Source organism: Ursus arctos, unplaced genomic scaffold, assembly GCF_023065955.2.
Source record: "Ursus arctos isolate Adak ecotype North America unplaced genomic scaffold, UrsArc2.0 scaffold_11, whole genome shotgun sequence".
NCBI classification, from domain to species: domain Eukaryota; kingdom Metazoa; phylum Chordata; class Mammalia; order Carnivora; family Ursidae; genus Ursus; species Ursus arctos.
This window is the reverse complement of record NW_026622775.1, coordinates 35,396,935-35,413,555: the sequence shown is the minus strand read 5'-3', so window position 1 is coordinate 35,413,555 and position 16,621 is coordinate 35,396,935. Positions and strand designations below refer to the sequence as shown.

General features: G+C 38.1%; 1 protein-coding gene across 6 annotated transcripts in view; it reads left to right on the top strand.

Annotated features, from left to right (window-relative positions):
• Positions 1 to 16,621, top strand: part of SLC10A7 (solute carrier family 10 member 7) — a 242,247-nt gene that overhangs the window by 59,669 nt on the left and 165,957 nt on the right. For 3 of the 6 annotated variants that reach the window (XM_026499431.4, XM_026499433.4, XM_044384350.3), the window contains exon 5: positions 12,889 to 12,927. The exons of the other annotated variants lie outside the window; for them this stretch is intronic. In XM_026499431.4, the coding sequence (XP_026355216.1) occupies positions 12,889 to 12,927 (39 nt within the window). The remainder of the gene's footprint in view (positions 1 to 12,888; positions 12,928 to 16,621) is intronic. 6 annotated transcript variants of the gene reach the window in all.

Sequence of the window (16,621 nt, the reverse complement as noted above, 5' to 3'; positions counted from 1 at the left end):
CCTTTACAGAATAGTTTTCCAATTCCTGTTCTAAGGCTTTATCAGTTTTACTGATTTTTCCCCCAAAGAACAAGCTTTTGATTTCATTGATCTCTATTGCCTTTATGGTTTTGATTTCATTTGTTTCTGCTCATATCTTTACTTAATTTCCGTCCTGTACTTATTTTGTGTTTGATTTGCCTTTCTTTTTCTCATCTTTTCTTTCTTTTTTTTAAAAGTAGGCCCCACACCCAGCGTGGAGCCCAAAGCAGGGCTTGAACTCATGACCCTGAGATCAAGACCTGAGCTGAGATCAAGAGTCAGATGCTCAACCTACTGAGCCACCTAGGTGCCCTTCTCATTTCTTATACTCTGGAATTATGCCATCCCTTCCTATCTTGGTGTTCAATGACATCATGTTTGTAGCTTGAAATTGGCCATGGTGGGAGTATGTACAGCTCAAAATCAGCAAATATTACAAACTGTTCTTCCTCCCCTCATCCTGAGAGCCAGTTATTAAACATTTACCAGCATACTACTGGTAACAGCAATAACACAGCTCTTTTCTAATCTTCTCAGGAGACCTACCATAAAAAGATGATCTCAAATGAAAAGTTAATTCAGAAAAAGAAAGGACTTGATGGTAAGAAATGTAGATTAATAGTGAAAAATACAGATTTGAAATCTAGAATTTTAAGAGATTATACAATCTCGGATCCTGAAGATGTGAAGAGTAGTACAGGTAGTTTCCTTTTGTTTGTGATTTCAGTGTAGTCATCTTTGAGGAAAAGTGCCTTGAGTAGATGATCTGCAAAAGTCCGTTTCAGTTGTGTGAATCTATGGTAAGTTATTTCCCAGAAGATGGTAGGAAAGCTGTTTTATTGCTAATGAAAAGCTGATGAGAGAGTTATTGCTGAGGGATTGATCCATTGCCCTCTTAAGAAGCTTTGTGATTCCCAGACCTAATGGATGGAAAAGAGCAGAAATAACAGAGGTAGGTAGCTAGCGTCTAAAATTTATAAGAAACACGAGATGCTTTGACGTAGGTTGTCACTTATGTTTTGTAGATGCCCTTCTACACAGTGTTGAGGAAATTCATGGCCAATTTCTCTGTTGGTGTGCTGAGAGCTTAGTTCATCCGTTGGCATTAAATAGAGCTTCCATTAATTGATCAGAAAAGTGCTTGTTGTCCATCATTAGGAGGTATTGAAAAAGCCCACTTTAAAGGAAATTTTAGTAGTTAATTTCTGTGCTGCCATAACTCTGATCCCATTGATCTTATTGTGTTATAGCCGTTATGATGTCTAGCCTAATACTGTGAGCAGATACTCTGGCATTTATTTTTGTATTCTCAGTGCTTACTTAGCGTAATGAATTAATAAATTTGTGTTGAATAAATGAATAATTAAAGGAGCATCTATTTTATTCCTTCTTGGCAGGACATAGGAAACCCAAAAGATAGTAACAATTAAACTTAAGGGATATTGAGAAATTGGCGTTTTAAAAAGGATATAATGTTAAGTAGTATGGAATATTTTAAGTAGGTTTTATTCAGCTTCATAGAAATTTATAAGTGCTTAAAAAGCTATTAATAAATAAACAATATGTATTTTCAGTTTAATAGTTGATAATCTGAATTACAACCACAGTTTGTTCCTGAGTATTCGGTATCAATATAACAAGTAAGTCTAGGTAGATTTTTTGTTTGTTTGTTTTATCCTCAATTTCTTTCAATTTTTAGTCAGACATTGAGCCCCTAGTGGGTACACAGCATTAAGATTTGCCTAAAGATTAAAGAGAGAGCCTCTAAAATGTTTGTTGTACTTAATATAGCATTTATTGTATGCTTTTTTCTAATAAATATATAACCAGTACAAAACCATTGAAAATCAAGGAAAATTGCAAAGATAAAAAAATCCATAATCTTATTACCCCAGCATAACCGCTATTAGCGTTTTGGCTTATGCCCTTTTATATTATATACTTATAAATATCTGTTAAAAATAATATGTAAAGTAGATAGTATGGGTATAATAGAGAGGGTACAGGGAATGTCTGGGGATGAGTTCTATAATAGGCTTTGCCACTAGCCGCTCTGACCTTGGGAAAGATCCTTTTATCTCTCTAGAGTTCTATTTCTTCACTTATAAAGGGATTGTCATAGTATCTAAGGGCCCTTACCAGTGGAAAATTCTGAAATTGAACACCTTTGAAGGCTGAGATTTCAGGAGGATGAAATTGCAAGTGTTTGATTCAAAGTCTATATTCATCTCAATTATGAGCAGGTCTAAAAATCTTGAATCTTAAATATGTCCTGCTAATATCATTAGGTTTTGTTAGTATGAAGCAGTTATACTTAAAGTAACAAATTTCTCTTGGAGCAAGAATCGCAGTCTCAGTTGGTAAATGTACTTGAGCTAATAAATACGTTTTTAGGAAAGCGCTAAGGTAATCCTTATTAGCCTTTACGTTTGCTACCAGAAATAAGAAATACAGGGTCACCACTATTTTAAGTATGTGATATTTTATCAAAAAATCATACCAAGAAGAAAATCAAAGTAGCTCTGTTGCTCGATTCTTTTTGCACCTCAAGAAAATTGATTTTGTCCTCCCTCCTCTATGCCATGCATGTGGTGAAAATGGGGGGTTGCTCTGTGAGAACTATTGCATATTACACAGCAAAGCTTTAAAAGTGTTAAAAGGTGTCTGTTTTGTCTTAGAAGGGTCAGTTTTCATATTAAACAATTTTTGTCGGACAGTTAAGGTGTCCTTTTCCTTTTGCCATTTTGTAGAAGGATTTTTTGTATGCATTTTAACGGTTATTTAAGAGTCCCCATGTGCTTAGAAAGGAATCTGAATATATGTGCCTTTTTTCCACGCCTCAGCACAATGTCGGTTCTTCCATCAATACCATCAAATGACTGGGAGCTGTAGTTGGAGCAATATGTAAAAATACAGCTTGTGAAAGATTTCCTTTATTAACTGTCATCATCCGCAGAATATATGTTCAAATAAACGTTGTGTAATAACTAAATTTGAGATTAATAGGCCCCTTAAGAAACAGCGAAGTCATTCAGAATAGTCAGTGAAAAATAGGCTGTAAGACTGTAACACGCACATATTGTCCTGCTTACATGCTCTCTCTGGTGTCATTCCCATTTATCACTGTCGGCGGGCTCTGTTCTCATTAAAACACTCTTGCACAAAAGCAACTTAATTTCCTTAAGAGGAGAGGACACCTGATTCAATTTAGCACCCAGAAACGGTAACTTGAATATATTTTTTCCTGGCCTGAATTGAGATGAATAGTTACAAACAAGAATAGCCACCCCCCGTTCACCTCAAGATTAAGGATATTAAATAATTTTTTCCACTGGTAGCAAGAAATGAACCTGTAGAAGCAGGCAGGACGTGAAGCTGACTCTGAGAGAAGCAGCTGGATGTGTTGGCTAGTGACTTGCATCTATACGGACTTCCGTTCATGCCTGTGATGTTTTTAAAGCGAAGAATTAAAGTGGTCGTTACGATGGTGAATTTTAATGGTGCATGTTCTAAAAGTAATCTTTCTTTAAATTGGGGAATGCCTGGGTGTTCTTCTGTAGTCTTCATCTGGATTTATTTGTTGACAAAAAATATTCAGCGATGATTATAAAATCATATTCTACTTTTTAGTCACTGCTGCTTAGAAAGTGCAGTAACATAAATAATGGAATAAAATGAAGAGTGCCCCTTTCATGTTGAGCGCGGTGTGTAAACTCCCATTTTAACTGATGGCCCGTATATTTACTTTTCTGTGGTATGCTTCAATTATATTTAAATATTTAATATAGAAATGTATAACTCAAATTTTACTTGTTACTAGATTTATACAGCAGAAATAGTGGTAATTAAGTAGTCAGTATTAAAATGCCCTAGCAACTAAGGTGCTTCTCAGAAAGCCAGTTATAATTGGCCTTTAAAGCAAATAGAATAAACTTTTCCTAATTCTTTTTTTTTTTTGACATTTCTATAGGACTTTGCAAAATACCATACGTGTAAAAAAGAAAATATTCTGTGTTTCTGTATTTAATAGAAGACCAAGGATTGGAATTCAATCTTTGATGTCTTTATGTTTTTTCAAACTGAACCTGTACTTGGAAAGGAAATAAATAAATATTAAATAAAAATTTAAATTTAAGTAAACATTTAAATAAAAATTAAAATATTAAAAATATTATATTCTTCTTGTCAATCAGAGGCTGGAGTGGTATAAATTCACATAGTTGAGGAACTTTTCTAGGGTAAGACAATGCAGCTTTGATTTATCACTAATAGTTAATTTTCTTTTCCTTTTTTTTTCAATACTGTGTTATGCTATATGCAGTGGGAACAAGAGATTATGCTAAATAAAACTTAATATGCATACTCAAACATATCTTAGAGGAAGCATTTTTTATTTATCTAACCTGCCTGATTAGCCCTTTATTATTTTCTGCCTTATTTGGAAACATGATTGTATCAGTTAGGCTTCAAGTAATAGAAAATCAGACTAAAAGTAGCTTAAGCAGCAGAGACTTATTTTCTCATATACCAGGATGCCTGGAGGTGGGGGTTGCTGGCATTTGTTCTGTGGGTCAATGATTTTAGAGTGGCTGTCTGTGTACCGCTATTGGCCTCTCTCTTCTGGATGCCGGAGAGCTTTCACTGCTCTAGGCAGTAGGAGCAGAAGAAGGGCAGTGCCAGAAACTAATCTCCCTAACCCCCACCATCAAGCGTGTATCAGTTTATATCTCATTGGCCAGAACTTTGTTGCATGGCAACCCTAGCTTTTCCCTTTTCATGTGTACTTTTTGTGTCTTATTTAAAAAATTGTTTCCTTTTTGGAAGGCATAAAGCTGGTCTCATTTTTTTCTAGAAGTTTTCAGATTTTGCCTTCCAACTCTAGGTGTTTAATTCAACTAGGATTTTCTTTTTTCTGTTTTCTTTTAAGATTTATTTATTTTTTGGGGGGGTGGAGGGAGGGGCACAGGGAGAGGGAGAGGGAGAGAGAGAGAATCTCAATCCAGCTCCCCGCTGTAGACTCCCCGAGGCAGGGCTCCATCTCAGGAGCCTGAGCTCATGACCTGAGCCGAAATCAAGGGTCAGATACTTAACCGACTGTGCCACCAAGGCGCCCTTCTAGAATTTTTTTTCTTACTATATTATGAAATACTCAGTTTCTCTTCCTTTCCTAACTGCTTTAGAATGGTGCTGTTGTCATATACAGCTTCCTCACATTTGTAATTTTTTTTTTTTTTAAAGATTTTATTTATTTATTTGACAGAGAGACAGCCAGCGAGAGAGGAAACACAGCAGGGGGAGTGAGAGAGGAAGAAGCAGGCTCCCAGCGGAGGAGCCTGATGTGGGACTCGATCCCTGAACGCCGGGATCACGGCCTGAGCCGAAGGCAGATGCTTAACGACTGCGCTACCCAGGCGCCCACATTTATAATTTTTTATTATAAACTTCTGTTCAGTAGGGATTGTTTTATCTGGGAATCCACTGTGTTCCGGTTTGTTGAGGTGACCCCAAAGAGAAGTTTTGCATTTGCCTCTATCAAGGCCTCAGGGGTTCTGTTGATCTTTGATTCATTTTGTCTTTTTTTTTTCTTGATTTAGTCATTAGTTTGGGATTCTCGAATCACATCCGTAGTGTCAGTTTAGTTCTGTGCCCACCCTTGATGCAGCTGGCTTTATGTTACTTTCTTGATTTTGTCAGTCGGATTTTCTAGGTGCCCTTATGTGGGGGGACAGCCCTTCCAGGGTCCTGCTCTGCTTGCTGCAGGTGGCTCAGCCTCAGGGGTCCCCTCTGCAGGTTGAAGCTGTGCTTGCTGCTTCCGGGGCACAGGGCCTGAGCCTGTTGTCCCGGAGTGTGCAGCACTGTCCTCCCTGCTTTCCCACCTGGCTTTGCCTAAGCGTCTCTGTATCTAGATCCTGGCTTACCTTGTTTTCTTTTAGCTCAGCTTTATGTTTAAAATGATGTGTTTTTATTTTAATCCCTTTATCAAGTGGCATGAATTTAAAGATGATGTACATGGAATGCCATCTTACACATTCCTTTTCCCCATCCTTCCTCTCTCCTTTGACAGCATCCCTGGCAGATCTCATGGTTTTCTGGTCACTTTTAGTTGCAAAAATAGTCAAATATTTATTAATTAGGATTAACTTTTTGGTATTTAATTCAGGGCAGTCTAGCTTAAAACCCTGAATTCTCTTCTTTTCCCAACGCAGGCCTTACCTGTGTTTTTAATATTTTTAAAGGTTTATTTGTTTTTGAGAGGGAGAGGTGGGGCGGGGAGGAGCAAAAGGAAAGGGAGAGAGAGAATCTTAAGCAGGCTTCACGCCCAGTGCGGAGCCTAATGCAGGGCTTGATCGCATGACCCTGAGATCACGACGTGAGCCAAAACCGAGAGTCCAACGCTCAACTGACTGGGCCACCTAGGCGCACCTAACCTGTGTATTTAAAACACAGAACATTACACTTTTTTCCCTTAATGTACACACATATAATGAAAATATCAAAATAGGATAGGCAGGACCAGTGGTGAAAAGGGCATGGTCTGTTTCACTTTTTTTTTTTTTTACCTTCTCACTCTCCCTACTTCTGGCCTCTTTAGAGTCAGGGTGAATAGAACAAGTTCATTACAGGGTAGGGGACAGTCTTACCTTACTGGTGCTGATGTAAACCAGCCCTCAGTGCCCTGTGTCATGGCAGACACCCCCCAGCTATGTCTCTTTGCTGGACAGGTTAGGGGAGCGAGTTCTTCAGAGTATACTTCCAGCCCCTGCCCCTAAGCATATTCCCCTCAGCCTCCTCTTGCTGGGAACTCTTCACCCTGGAAGGCAGTTGTTTTGGTTCCTTCAAAAGGAATTAAGTATGATGGCAGTCCTCCGAGGCATGTACCTGGCCCATATGGAATTCCCAGACCTCACCCCATCACAGAACTGAAGTATACTTTGCCCAATTGTTTAGTCTCTCTCTGTCCTCTCCAGACACGCTGTGGTCTGTTCTTGGCAACCTCCCCACCCTTGCCGTTTCTAGTCCTAAAGCACATGCCTGTTTCTGGTTCATTACACAGCCTTCTTATTCTGCCAACCCCAGTTCTAGGGAATTTACCATGAGGTTTCTGAGAAGTCTCACACAGCGTGCACTCTGCTCCTCCAGCGGCCTAGTGGGTGCTGTCTCCCCTCAGTAAACATCCGGCACGGGGCCGCAGTGCCACGCCTGCTTCCTTGCAAGTTCTCCTGTGCCCACTGTTGGTTCTTTCCTATCTGTTGCCCCCATCCTCAACTTGAGAGGGGTGGTGCGCAGGTCAGCTTTCTCCTCTAAAGGAGGAGGAAAAGTCCGAAGACCTTCTACTCCTGGAAATTTCCTTTTATCGATCCTTTCTAGAATTTCTAGTCTTTTCTTATATAGTCTGCATGTGAAATGGTCCCTGGCCTAGTTTTCATGGTTTTTTTCTTGGAAGTACTGTATGGCTATGTCTGGTATCTTACTTTAGGAACAGTGGTGTACTTGCTACATACTCTCCTCAGTTTGGAGCAGTATTCGAGATTCTGAGATAACCATAAATGTCCCACTTTAACATTTGGGTCAGTATTTCTGATTTTGTTGAGTGGGGAAACAGGGTATGCAACAGCAGAAACTGGAAGTTTCATCAGTTATCTTGCAGGAGATCATTGACACCCAATGTGAACAGTGGATTTCATTTCTTTATTTAGTGGGCTGACGATGATGGAAGGAAAAAAAAGGGTGTGGGACCAACATTATGAAAATTTTAGACTTAGTGTCATAAGAGGAGACTTAGGTAGTGTTCATATATTTGAAGTGCAGTCATTTCAAAAAAGGACGCCATATTTGTGCCACTCCAGAGCGTGGAACACAGTCAGGGCATGGCTGCAACAAAAGGTGAAGGTTTCAGGCTGACCGTCAGGTAGAACTTAGTAACATTTAAAGACATTAGCCAGTGGCAGAGCTTCCTTTTATGAGTTAGAGGTTTTCAGGGTATTTTTTTTTTTTAATTTACCTTTTTGTTTCAAATGACTTCCAAGTAGGTTATAAAGAAATTAATTTGTTCTTGAACTTGCTCAGTTTTCCAAAATAATTTACTAACGACATGCTGTACAGCATATAATGAAACATTAACAAAATACCATATACTGGGTAAAATTGGGCAGGTACTAAAAGCAATATGTTATCTAAAAATGTGTAATATAAAGAAAGTCAATCTACTTAGTATTAAAAAAAACACCTCAATAATGAACTTTTTTCAGTTAGGCTTGATCTAATTACCCATCAAATGTGATTACACCAAGGTATATGCTTTAGAGATGGGATTCATGAGTTAATAATGAAAACATCTCTGTGCAGGGCATTCAGTTAGCCTAAGTATTCATTCCTTTGTTGTTTGACTCAGTAATATTTGTTGAGGTTCTACTACAAGCGAGGTGCTGTTCTAGGGACTGAGGACATAATCTCGCACAAGTCACAAAAATTCTTGTTGTAGTGGAGCGTTATAGACAGAGAATGGGTAATTGAATTGTTTCTAGGAAAAACGGTAATAACAAACGAAATGCTATGTTTAAAAATCGGTGGACTCTGTCAGGTATGGCTTCTAGAAGGCAAGAGAGAGGAAACATATCCTGAGAAAGTCTGTTGTATAACCTGAAGGGTCCTACCTTCAGAGCAAAATGTTCTGGGTGGCTCATGTTTGATCTCAGTTCATTCTCTGTAGCCATGTTTGTTTTATACAAAAATAGTGGGGAGTTTTGGTTTATTTTCATAACCAGTATTCACGTGCTACAGAAATTCTTGAAACCCTCTTTTCCTCCTGTAGCTTCTTGTGCCCCCAGCACCGTGATGTGGGCTCCAGCGGGCGAAAACCTCCACCTTGTCAGGCAGCCAAGAGAGATCGTGAGCGTGCAAAGTAGAGATTGAAATCTTAATTTTATTTTAAAATAAAATGTTTCTTACATTTATAACACAAAGGGATTCAAAACGCAAGCAATAAATGGCTCAACATCTCCGTGCCCAGATGCCCTTTGTTGAAATATAAAAAAGTAACATGTTAAAAACAAAAGCCAAACAAGATGAAGCAAAATGAAAAATAAAAATGACCCCCACACAATCCCTTTCAACAAATTTAACCATATTAGGGTTTTTTTTTTGTGATCCCTTGGGTCACAGAAAAGATAGTGGTTTTTTTAATACTTATCTGTGTATTATACACGTGTATGTACCTATTTGCACAATAGGAATGTGATATTGTGATTTATAATAAGAAGTATATTTTTGGTCTTTGTCCCAGTTTCTGGCGCAGAGCTCCTAAAACCCTTGGAATTTCCTAAGTGAGGAAAGCTATAAAAATGGTCTTTGTCATGTTAATTAGGCAAATTCCAGAAAGCGCCCTAACTCACTTAAGGGTGGGGCTGGTTACCAGGGGAACCAACGAGATTAAAGGGCTAGAATTTTTGGTCCAACTACCATATCTCTGGGGAGGAGAAAGGGCTGGAGATAGAGTTCAGTCACCAATGGCCAATGATTTAATCAATCATACTTGTTTAATGGAACCTCTGTAAAATCCCAAAAGGACTGTTTGGGAGAGCTTCTGGGGTGGCGAACACGTGGACCTGCTGAGACTGTGTCACACCTGGAGAGAGCCTGGGAAGCCTGGTGCCCTCTCCCCATACCTTGCCCTGGGCCTCTCTTCCATCTGTTCCTGTAGAGCCTTTTCATAGTAAAGTGGGAATAGAGTGAATAAAATTGGTTTCCTCAGTTCTGTGAGCTGCTCTAGCAAATTAATCAAACTCGAGGACAGGGTTGTAGGAAGCTCTGATTTATAGCCAGTCTGTTGGAAGCACAGGTGATGACAATCTGGCCTTTGTGATGGACGTCTGCAGTGGGGACAGTCTGGTGAGACCGAGCCCTTCAGCTGTGGGATCTGACACTGGTTTCAGGTAGACAGGGCCACAATTGAGTTGAATTGTAGGACACCCAGCTGCTTGATGGTGTGGGAAAAAACAGTTTCAAAACTTGCTTTTTCAACTGTAAATATCTTAGCCAGCTTTCATATTGGTAGATACAGATCGTCCTCTTTTTAATGGCTTCAGAGTATTCCTTGGTAATTCTAGGTTTTATTTTAACTGACTCTATTGCTCCATAGCAGTAGTAAACTCTAAAACATTATTTAAGCATATTTATGTAACTGTATGTAACTGTATCATAATAGGGAGGCTACGGGGAGTAAAACAAGATGTTGTGAAAGAGATGCTCACATTGAGTTGCGACCGACGCAAACATGTAGGTACTTAGTAAGAGCTTCATCAGATCCCTTCCTCAGAAGACTTTAATTTCTAGTGGGGCAAGGAGGGGTGTAGATAGGTCATTTCAGTAGTGTGACAAGTGCCACGGTATGCTCAAGATGTCGAGCAGCAGGCGTGGGGACACGCAGGCCCCCGAGATGTATAGATGGATGCATGTGGGAGGAGGTGATCGAAAGCTTCTTGGAAGGAGTTGCTAAGATAAGTAGGAATTACCTAGGTAGAAGAAGGGAGAAGGGCATTCCAGACCAGGGAACAAAGAGGTAATCAACAGCACAATGAGTTTGAGGAATCGTCAGTAGCGTAGTGTTGTCAGAATATAAAACTGGAGGCAAGAAATAAGATGGACGGAAACCTGTTCACAGAGGGCCTTGTACATTGTGTTGAGAGCTGGAAATTCCTCCTGAAGTCTGAAGACATGCATGCCTTTTATGTATCAATTAAATGCTCTCTAAACATTTATCATCACTCTTTGGAACTCTGAAAAACATAATTCCCTTATATGCCACAAAAGCAGAATTAAGTCAACTATTAGCTTAATTTTTTGTTACTGTTGAGCCCGGGATCCTTGGTTCAGGGTCCGATTTCACACGGTTCTTCAGAACACCCAGAACCTTAATCAGCCATTTCACAAATGATTGCCAGAGCTCTGCTAGGGAGCACCGAGTGATAGGTGAGTGAGTTCCCATTCATCAGCACTGGCGGAAGAACAACTAAGAAGTTGGCCTGCAGCATCTTCGGGTACCTGAGATAGCCTGTCCCTGTCATCACCATTGTTTTATAAAATGCCAGTCCCCATAAAATATGTTGCCTGTGTTTGGGTTAAAAAAAGAGAACAGGGTGGAGTGGGAGAATGGTGATTTGATCTGATGAGTGGTAGTTCACTTATTTTGCTTTGACTTCTGAGTCTTTTTACTTCTAACGATCCATGTTTTTTTAAATGCTAGCCCAAACCGTTAGTTACCTTGAAACGGGTTGGTGAAAGGCACTGGAAAGAAAGAACATTTGGAAGAGAGGAGCTCAAAGGGGAATACCTCATTCCCCTTTACTAAGAGGAGATCAATCCATTTTCAGCACAAAGTAGGGCTTAGAAATAAACAGTGTTTGTGGGGAAGGTGCTTTTTTTTTTTTTTTTTTTTTTTTTTGTAGGAAGGAAGGCAGTGTTTCCAGTTGATCTTAGCACAACTCATTTATTTTATACAGTTTTACTTCTTTTTCTCCACACATAAAACTTTTTCCTGAATCATCCATAATGGAATTCCAGGAAGATGGGTTAAATATGTTGCTATAGTTTACGGTTGTCATCTGTAATGTTTTATTTAGCCAAATCTTTTTTTTTTTTCCACGACTCCCTGTACAACACAGAACACCATATGCCATTGTCCCTGTCAGGAAGCAGAGGTTTCCCTGGTCTGTGCCTGTGCCCGTGTCTATGCCGCAGAGGAGCTGTGGTCCAGTGCCATCTTTTATTGATAGGGCCAGCAAAGGAGAAATCTAATGAAATTATCAAAGCTTTGAATTAATTATGAACTTGAATAGGAGAGCTAAGCTCTCTGGAGCCAGGGATCTCATTACCCATGCACTCTCATTGCATCCTCTTCTGGAGCAGAAGGCATTTTCAGCTACAGCTCTTAGCCTGGCTTTGGACTTTATTCAAACTTGGGAAACTGACATCCTTTTCTTACTACGACGTGGCTGCTAATGTCCATGATGATTAATTTAATTCTGCTCTGGATCTACAGGAGATGTCAATAGGTTTTCTCTACCCCTCCTTTTGCCTTTTATTATTTTTTTCTTTCTCCTCCCCCCCCCCCCATCAAATTGGATGTTATACAAGTTTTTATCCTTTTTGGGTAATGTGAGAAGCTTCAGGATTCAGGTGTAGCTTCATGGAATATAGTGATTGATTTAAAGTTAAGAACTGTATATTACATCTGCTATGTATTCTCTGGATATTTAGGTAAGCACAAAGTCAAATATTTCTTCTTTGAATTTTGAACACCAAGTGGAAGTTTTTCTTGCTTGTTTTACTTTAGAATTAATGGTATAGCAGTGACTGCCATCGTCTTAGCAGCATTGTTCATATTCTAACGTGTGTTGTATGGGAACAACAGATCTCACTTTGTGGGCTTAGCTCATAACGCTCCCTGATGCAGAGTACTCAATGTTTGCTTTACAATTCTGGTATTTCTTTTCCCGGTAAAAAGAAAAAAAATTTTTTGATGAATAAATCAACCTCTTTTTCAAGTCTAGTAGCAAAATCAATAACAACAAGGTTTCCGTTTACTATTGGTGATGATTCTTTGGTACTGTCATACAGGTTCAAAGCATCTCATGGCAGGCCTTTTCTGCTTGCTTTTGAGACCCATTATTTATGAATTCCTAAGCTGCAGCTCATCTATCTTAGTAAAGTACAGGCCACTGGCGATTTTTGTAAGCAGTGACTAACTTTGCTTTATAGAGTCAATGTTTTAAGGTTTTGAATAGTGGGGGTTGGGAGAATGATAATCTTTGCTTTTCCTTTTTCTATTTACTTTCAGTGAGTTTTTTCCCCCATTTATTTTCTTTATAGGCAGCTGCAATATTTAATTCAGCCTTTGGAAGTTTTTTGGTAAGTAAACATGGTTTAACTTGTCTATTATAACTTTTGTTGTGATGTTGTTTGTATGAAAGGTTTAGTGAAAATTGGACTTCTTTTACCATTTAGTTAAGTATAAAAGTTCTTGAATCTTTTTATGTGCCGTTAACCATACCCTGAAAAATTAGTTGATAAATAAAGGAAATGTTCTCTTACAATATAATTTGGAGATTTGGGGTTTAATATTCCATTTAATGGATTCAAAGAATCAATTAAAACACTGTGTGTCTCCTTATAGAAGTTATGTCAATATATTGATCATTTAATGAGGTCTTTTAGATTATTATTATTTTGTATCATGGGACTGAGGATTTTGAAAAGGAAACATGACCCAGCTGGTCAGAAAGGGAATGCTAATTTACTTGTTGACATGTCATTTATTTTGTACCTTTCACTGTCAAAGAAGCCACTGTCATGGATGCTTCTGAGAAATCTGTGTGAAAAAAATTTGAAATGAAATAATTGAGTAATCTGCAAGAAAATGTAATATTTTTTTGACATGTGAACTATAAATTGTATAAGGTTAAAAAATAGTTCAGTGTTCGTAAGTAGAGCCAATATAATTATAAGGATAATACTATTTTAGCATTTTCAATCTTTTTTAAGTAATGTAACAAAGACTTGGTTTGTGTTATGAAAGAATGAGAAAGAAATGGAGTTTCCTGTTAGTTGAATATTTTTATTTATACCCTCTCTAAAACTTCACCAAATTCGTGAAAATAAATTGGAGTATTGTATTTTTAGGTACATAATTCATTGACAGGTATGAAGTACAGTGATAATGGAGAATAAAATCAGTGAGGTATAACATAGTTCATGAATCTAAGCACAATATTAATTACTTCTGTTTAAAATGTTCTCTGTGTCACTTATGATTGTATGTATTTGAAAGTGGCTGAAGCTTTTAAATGTACTTTACATAGTGTTAATTCTATGTAGTGCTCACGGCTTTTAAGGTCCCAATGTTATAGACCTTTTACATGATGTAGCTCCTACAAAATACATGTGTAGAGTATATCTTATTTTTAAAGAAGTAGTAATGTTATTTTCCGTGCTGTCTTATTACTGGGTTTTAGAAGAGAGCTAATAGTGTTTATTTAATGAAAATGAGCTCTTGAGCTACTTATTTCAGACTCAGTAATATTTTGTGAAATCGTTTTTTCATCTATTATTTTCCATATGTTGTCACAAATTGACAAAATAATATCTGTAAAATATGATCTTACTGGAAGCCAGTTTTTTTTTAAATATAGGTTTGGAATCCTATATGTCTACTTTCAAAACATGGTTTCTAAGGTAGATCTCTTACTCTTTAAAATGTCTACAGTTATTGAGAAAATAGTCTGAGCAGTTGTCTGAGTAACTGAAGCAAAATGCACTGTCCCTTAGTTGGAGGATAACTCGCTAAGTATAGTTTGAGTTTTGCACTGATAGTTTGAACAATGAACACATCAGAATATTTATTCTACCAGGCCTGATTCTTTGTAAGGTCCAGGGAAGTAAAACTTGTTCTAGGGATTCTTTAGGATTTTTTTTAATGCTCTTTTGCTTCTAAGAAGTTGTTCTTTCTCACTCTTAGTCTCCTGCTCTTTTTCCTCTTTTCGTCTTTTTTCTTATCTTAACTCAAGTAATCCAAAGTGTTGATCTCCTACCACACAGAGGTAATTTTCTAATAGTGTGGAGGGTGCAAGGAATAGGATGTAGGCCCCACTGTGTTGTGGAGATGACACACAGAATAAGAAATACAATGTAAAAGTTAACAAGTCACACAAAAGATGTTACTAGATAACGTATGATTGTCAGATGGCGCAGGCGATAGGCACTCAATTCAAAAGTCAGACAGAAGCAATTTCACTGAGCTGGGCCCTGAAGTATGGTAGGACTTAGCTAGTAGAGAAGAAAGAAGAGGAACTGGCAGAGAGGCAGAAGTGTCGTTTTCCATTTTTTCTTCCTCTTCTGTTCCCTCCTTTTTCTGTCCCAAAGTTGGAAATTATTGGAAAGGGTTTGAGAATGAAAATGATCATTGGAGATGTTTTGTTCCAGGGTTATAAGAAATAGTAATTCTCTTTCTTTTTTCCCCCCTCTTCATCATAGTTACAATAAACCTTAGATTATGGACTATGTATGAGTCTGGGCTAAACCAGTTAGAATTAGGTTCAGAATATTGAAGATAAAAAATAATAATTGTGGCATATACAGGATAAAGGTTTATTTTTTGGTTATCTAAAACCTGGAAGGAGGCTCCCACGTATGGTGGCTTCATGGTCTCATTGTGGACAGATACACTTGTCTTTCTCTTCCATCCTCCGCAGCATGCTCTTTCCTTCCTCAAGTTTGCCTCAGTGTCCAAGACAGCTGCTGGAGCTCCAGCCAAAACGATACCTGGATAGTGAAGTCTTTACTGGGAAAGCACAGAGAAGCTCTCCTAAAATCTAAGTTTGCTTTCCTTAAACAGCACTCCTGAAATTCCAACAGTATACTTGCAATAATATTTTATTGCAGAACTTACTCATAGGATCATACTTAGCCAATGGAGAGGCTGGGACATGTGGCAATTTGCTAAGAGCTAAAAATTGGGTTTCTGTTACTAAGAAAGAAGAGAATGGATGTTGAAAGACAGCTAGCACTTTCTGCCTATGGGCAGTGTATAGCAATTGCCAAGAGTTCAAAAAGAGATTAATTTCAGTTGAATGATATGAGAAGGCTTTAGGGAGAAGTTGGTGTTTGAGTTGGGCTTGGGAAAAGGACTTATTTTAGAGGAAGGAAATTCCAAATTATAACCTTCATGTTTTATTTTGTTTTTCTTTTAAAAATTTTTTTCACTTAATTTACTTTTTAAAAAAATTTATTAAGTTTTTTTTTCTAATTCCAGTGTAGTTAACATAGAGTGTTGTATTATTTTCAGGCATACAATATAGTGATTTAGCACTTCCACACATCACCCGGTGCTCATCACAAGTGCCCTCCTTAATCTCCATCACCTATTTCACCCATCCCCCACCCACCCTTTCCTCTGGTAACTATCGGTTTGATCTCTATAGTTAAGAGTCTATTTCTTGGTTTGTCTCTTTCTCTCTTTTTCCCTTTGCTCGTTTGTTTTGTTTCTTCAATTCCACAGATGACTGAAATCATATGGTATTTGTCTTTCTCTGACAGACTTATTTCACTTACCATAATACTCTCTGGCTCCAGCCATGTCGTTGTGAATGGCAAGATTTCATTCTTTTTTATGGCTGAATGATATTCCATTTTACATATACATCACATCTTCTTTATCCATTCATCTATCAATGGACACTTGGGCTGCTTCCATAATTTGGCTATTATAAATAATGCTGCTATAAACATAGGGGTGCATGTATCCTTCTGAATTAGTGTTTTTGTATTCTTTGGGTAAATACCCGATAGTGTGATTACTGGATTGTAGGGTAGCTCTATTTTTAACTTCTTGAGGAACCTCCATACTGTTTGCCAGAGTGGCTGCACCAGTTTGCATTCCCACCAATAGTGCAAGAGTGTTCCATTTTGTCCACATCCTTGCCAACACTTCTTATTTCTTATTTTGTTATTCTTAAAGGGTGGTACTTGTTAGAGTGTTTTTGGAATTTTCTTCATGAATGGAAAATACTTATTCTTAAAATTTAGGATTAGGGGTAGTAGTATGGTT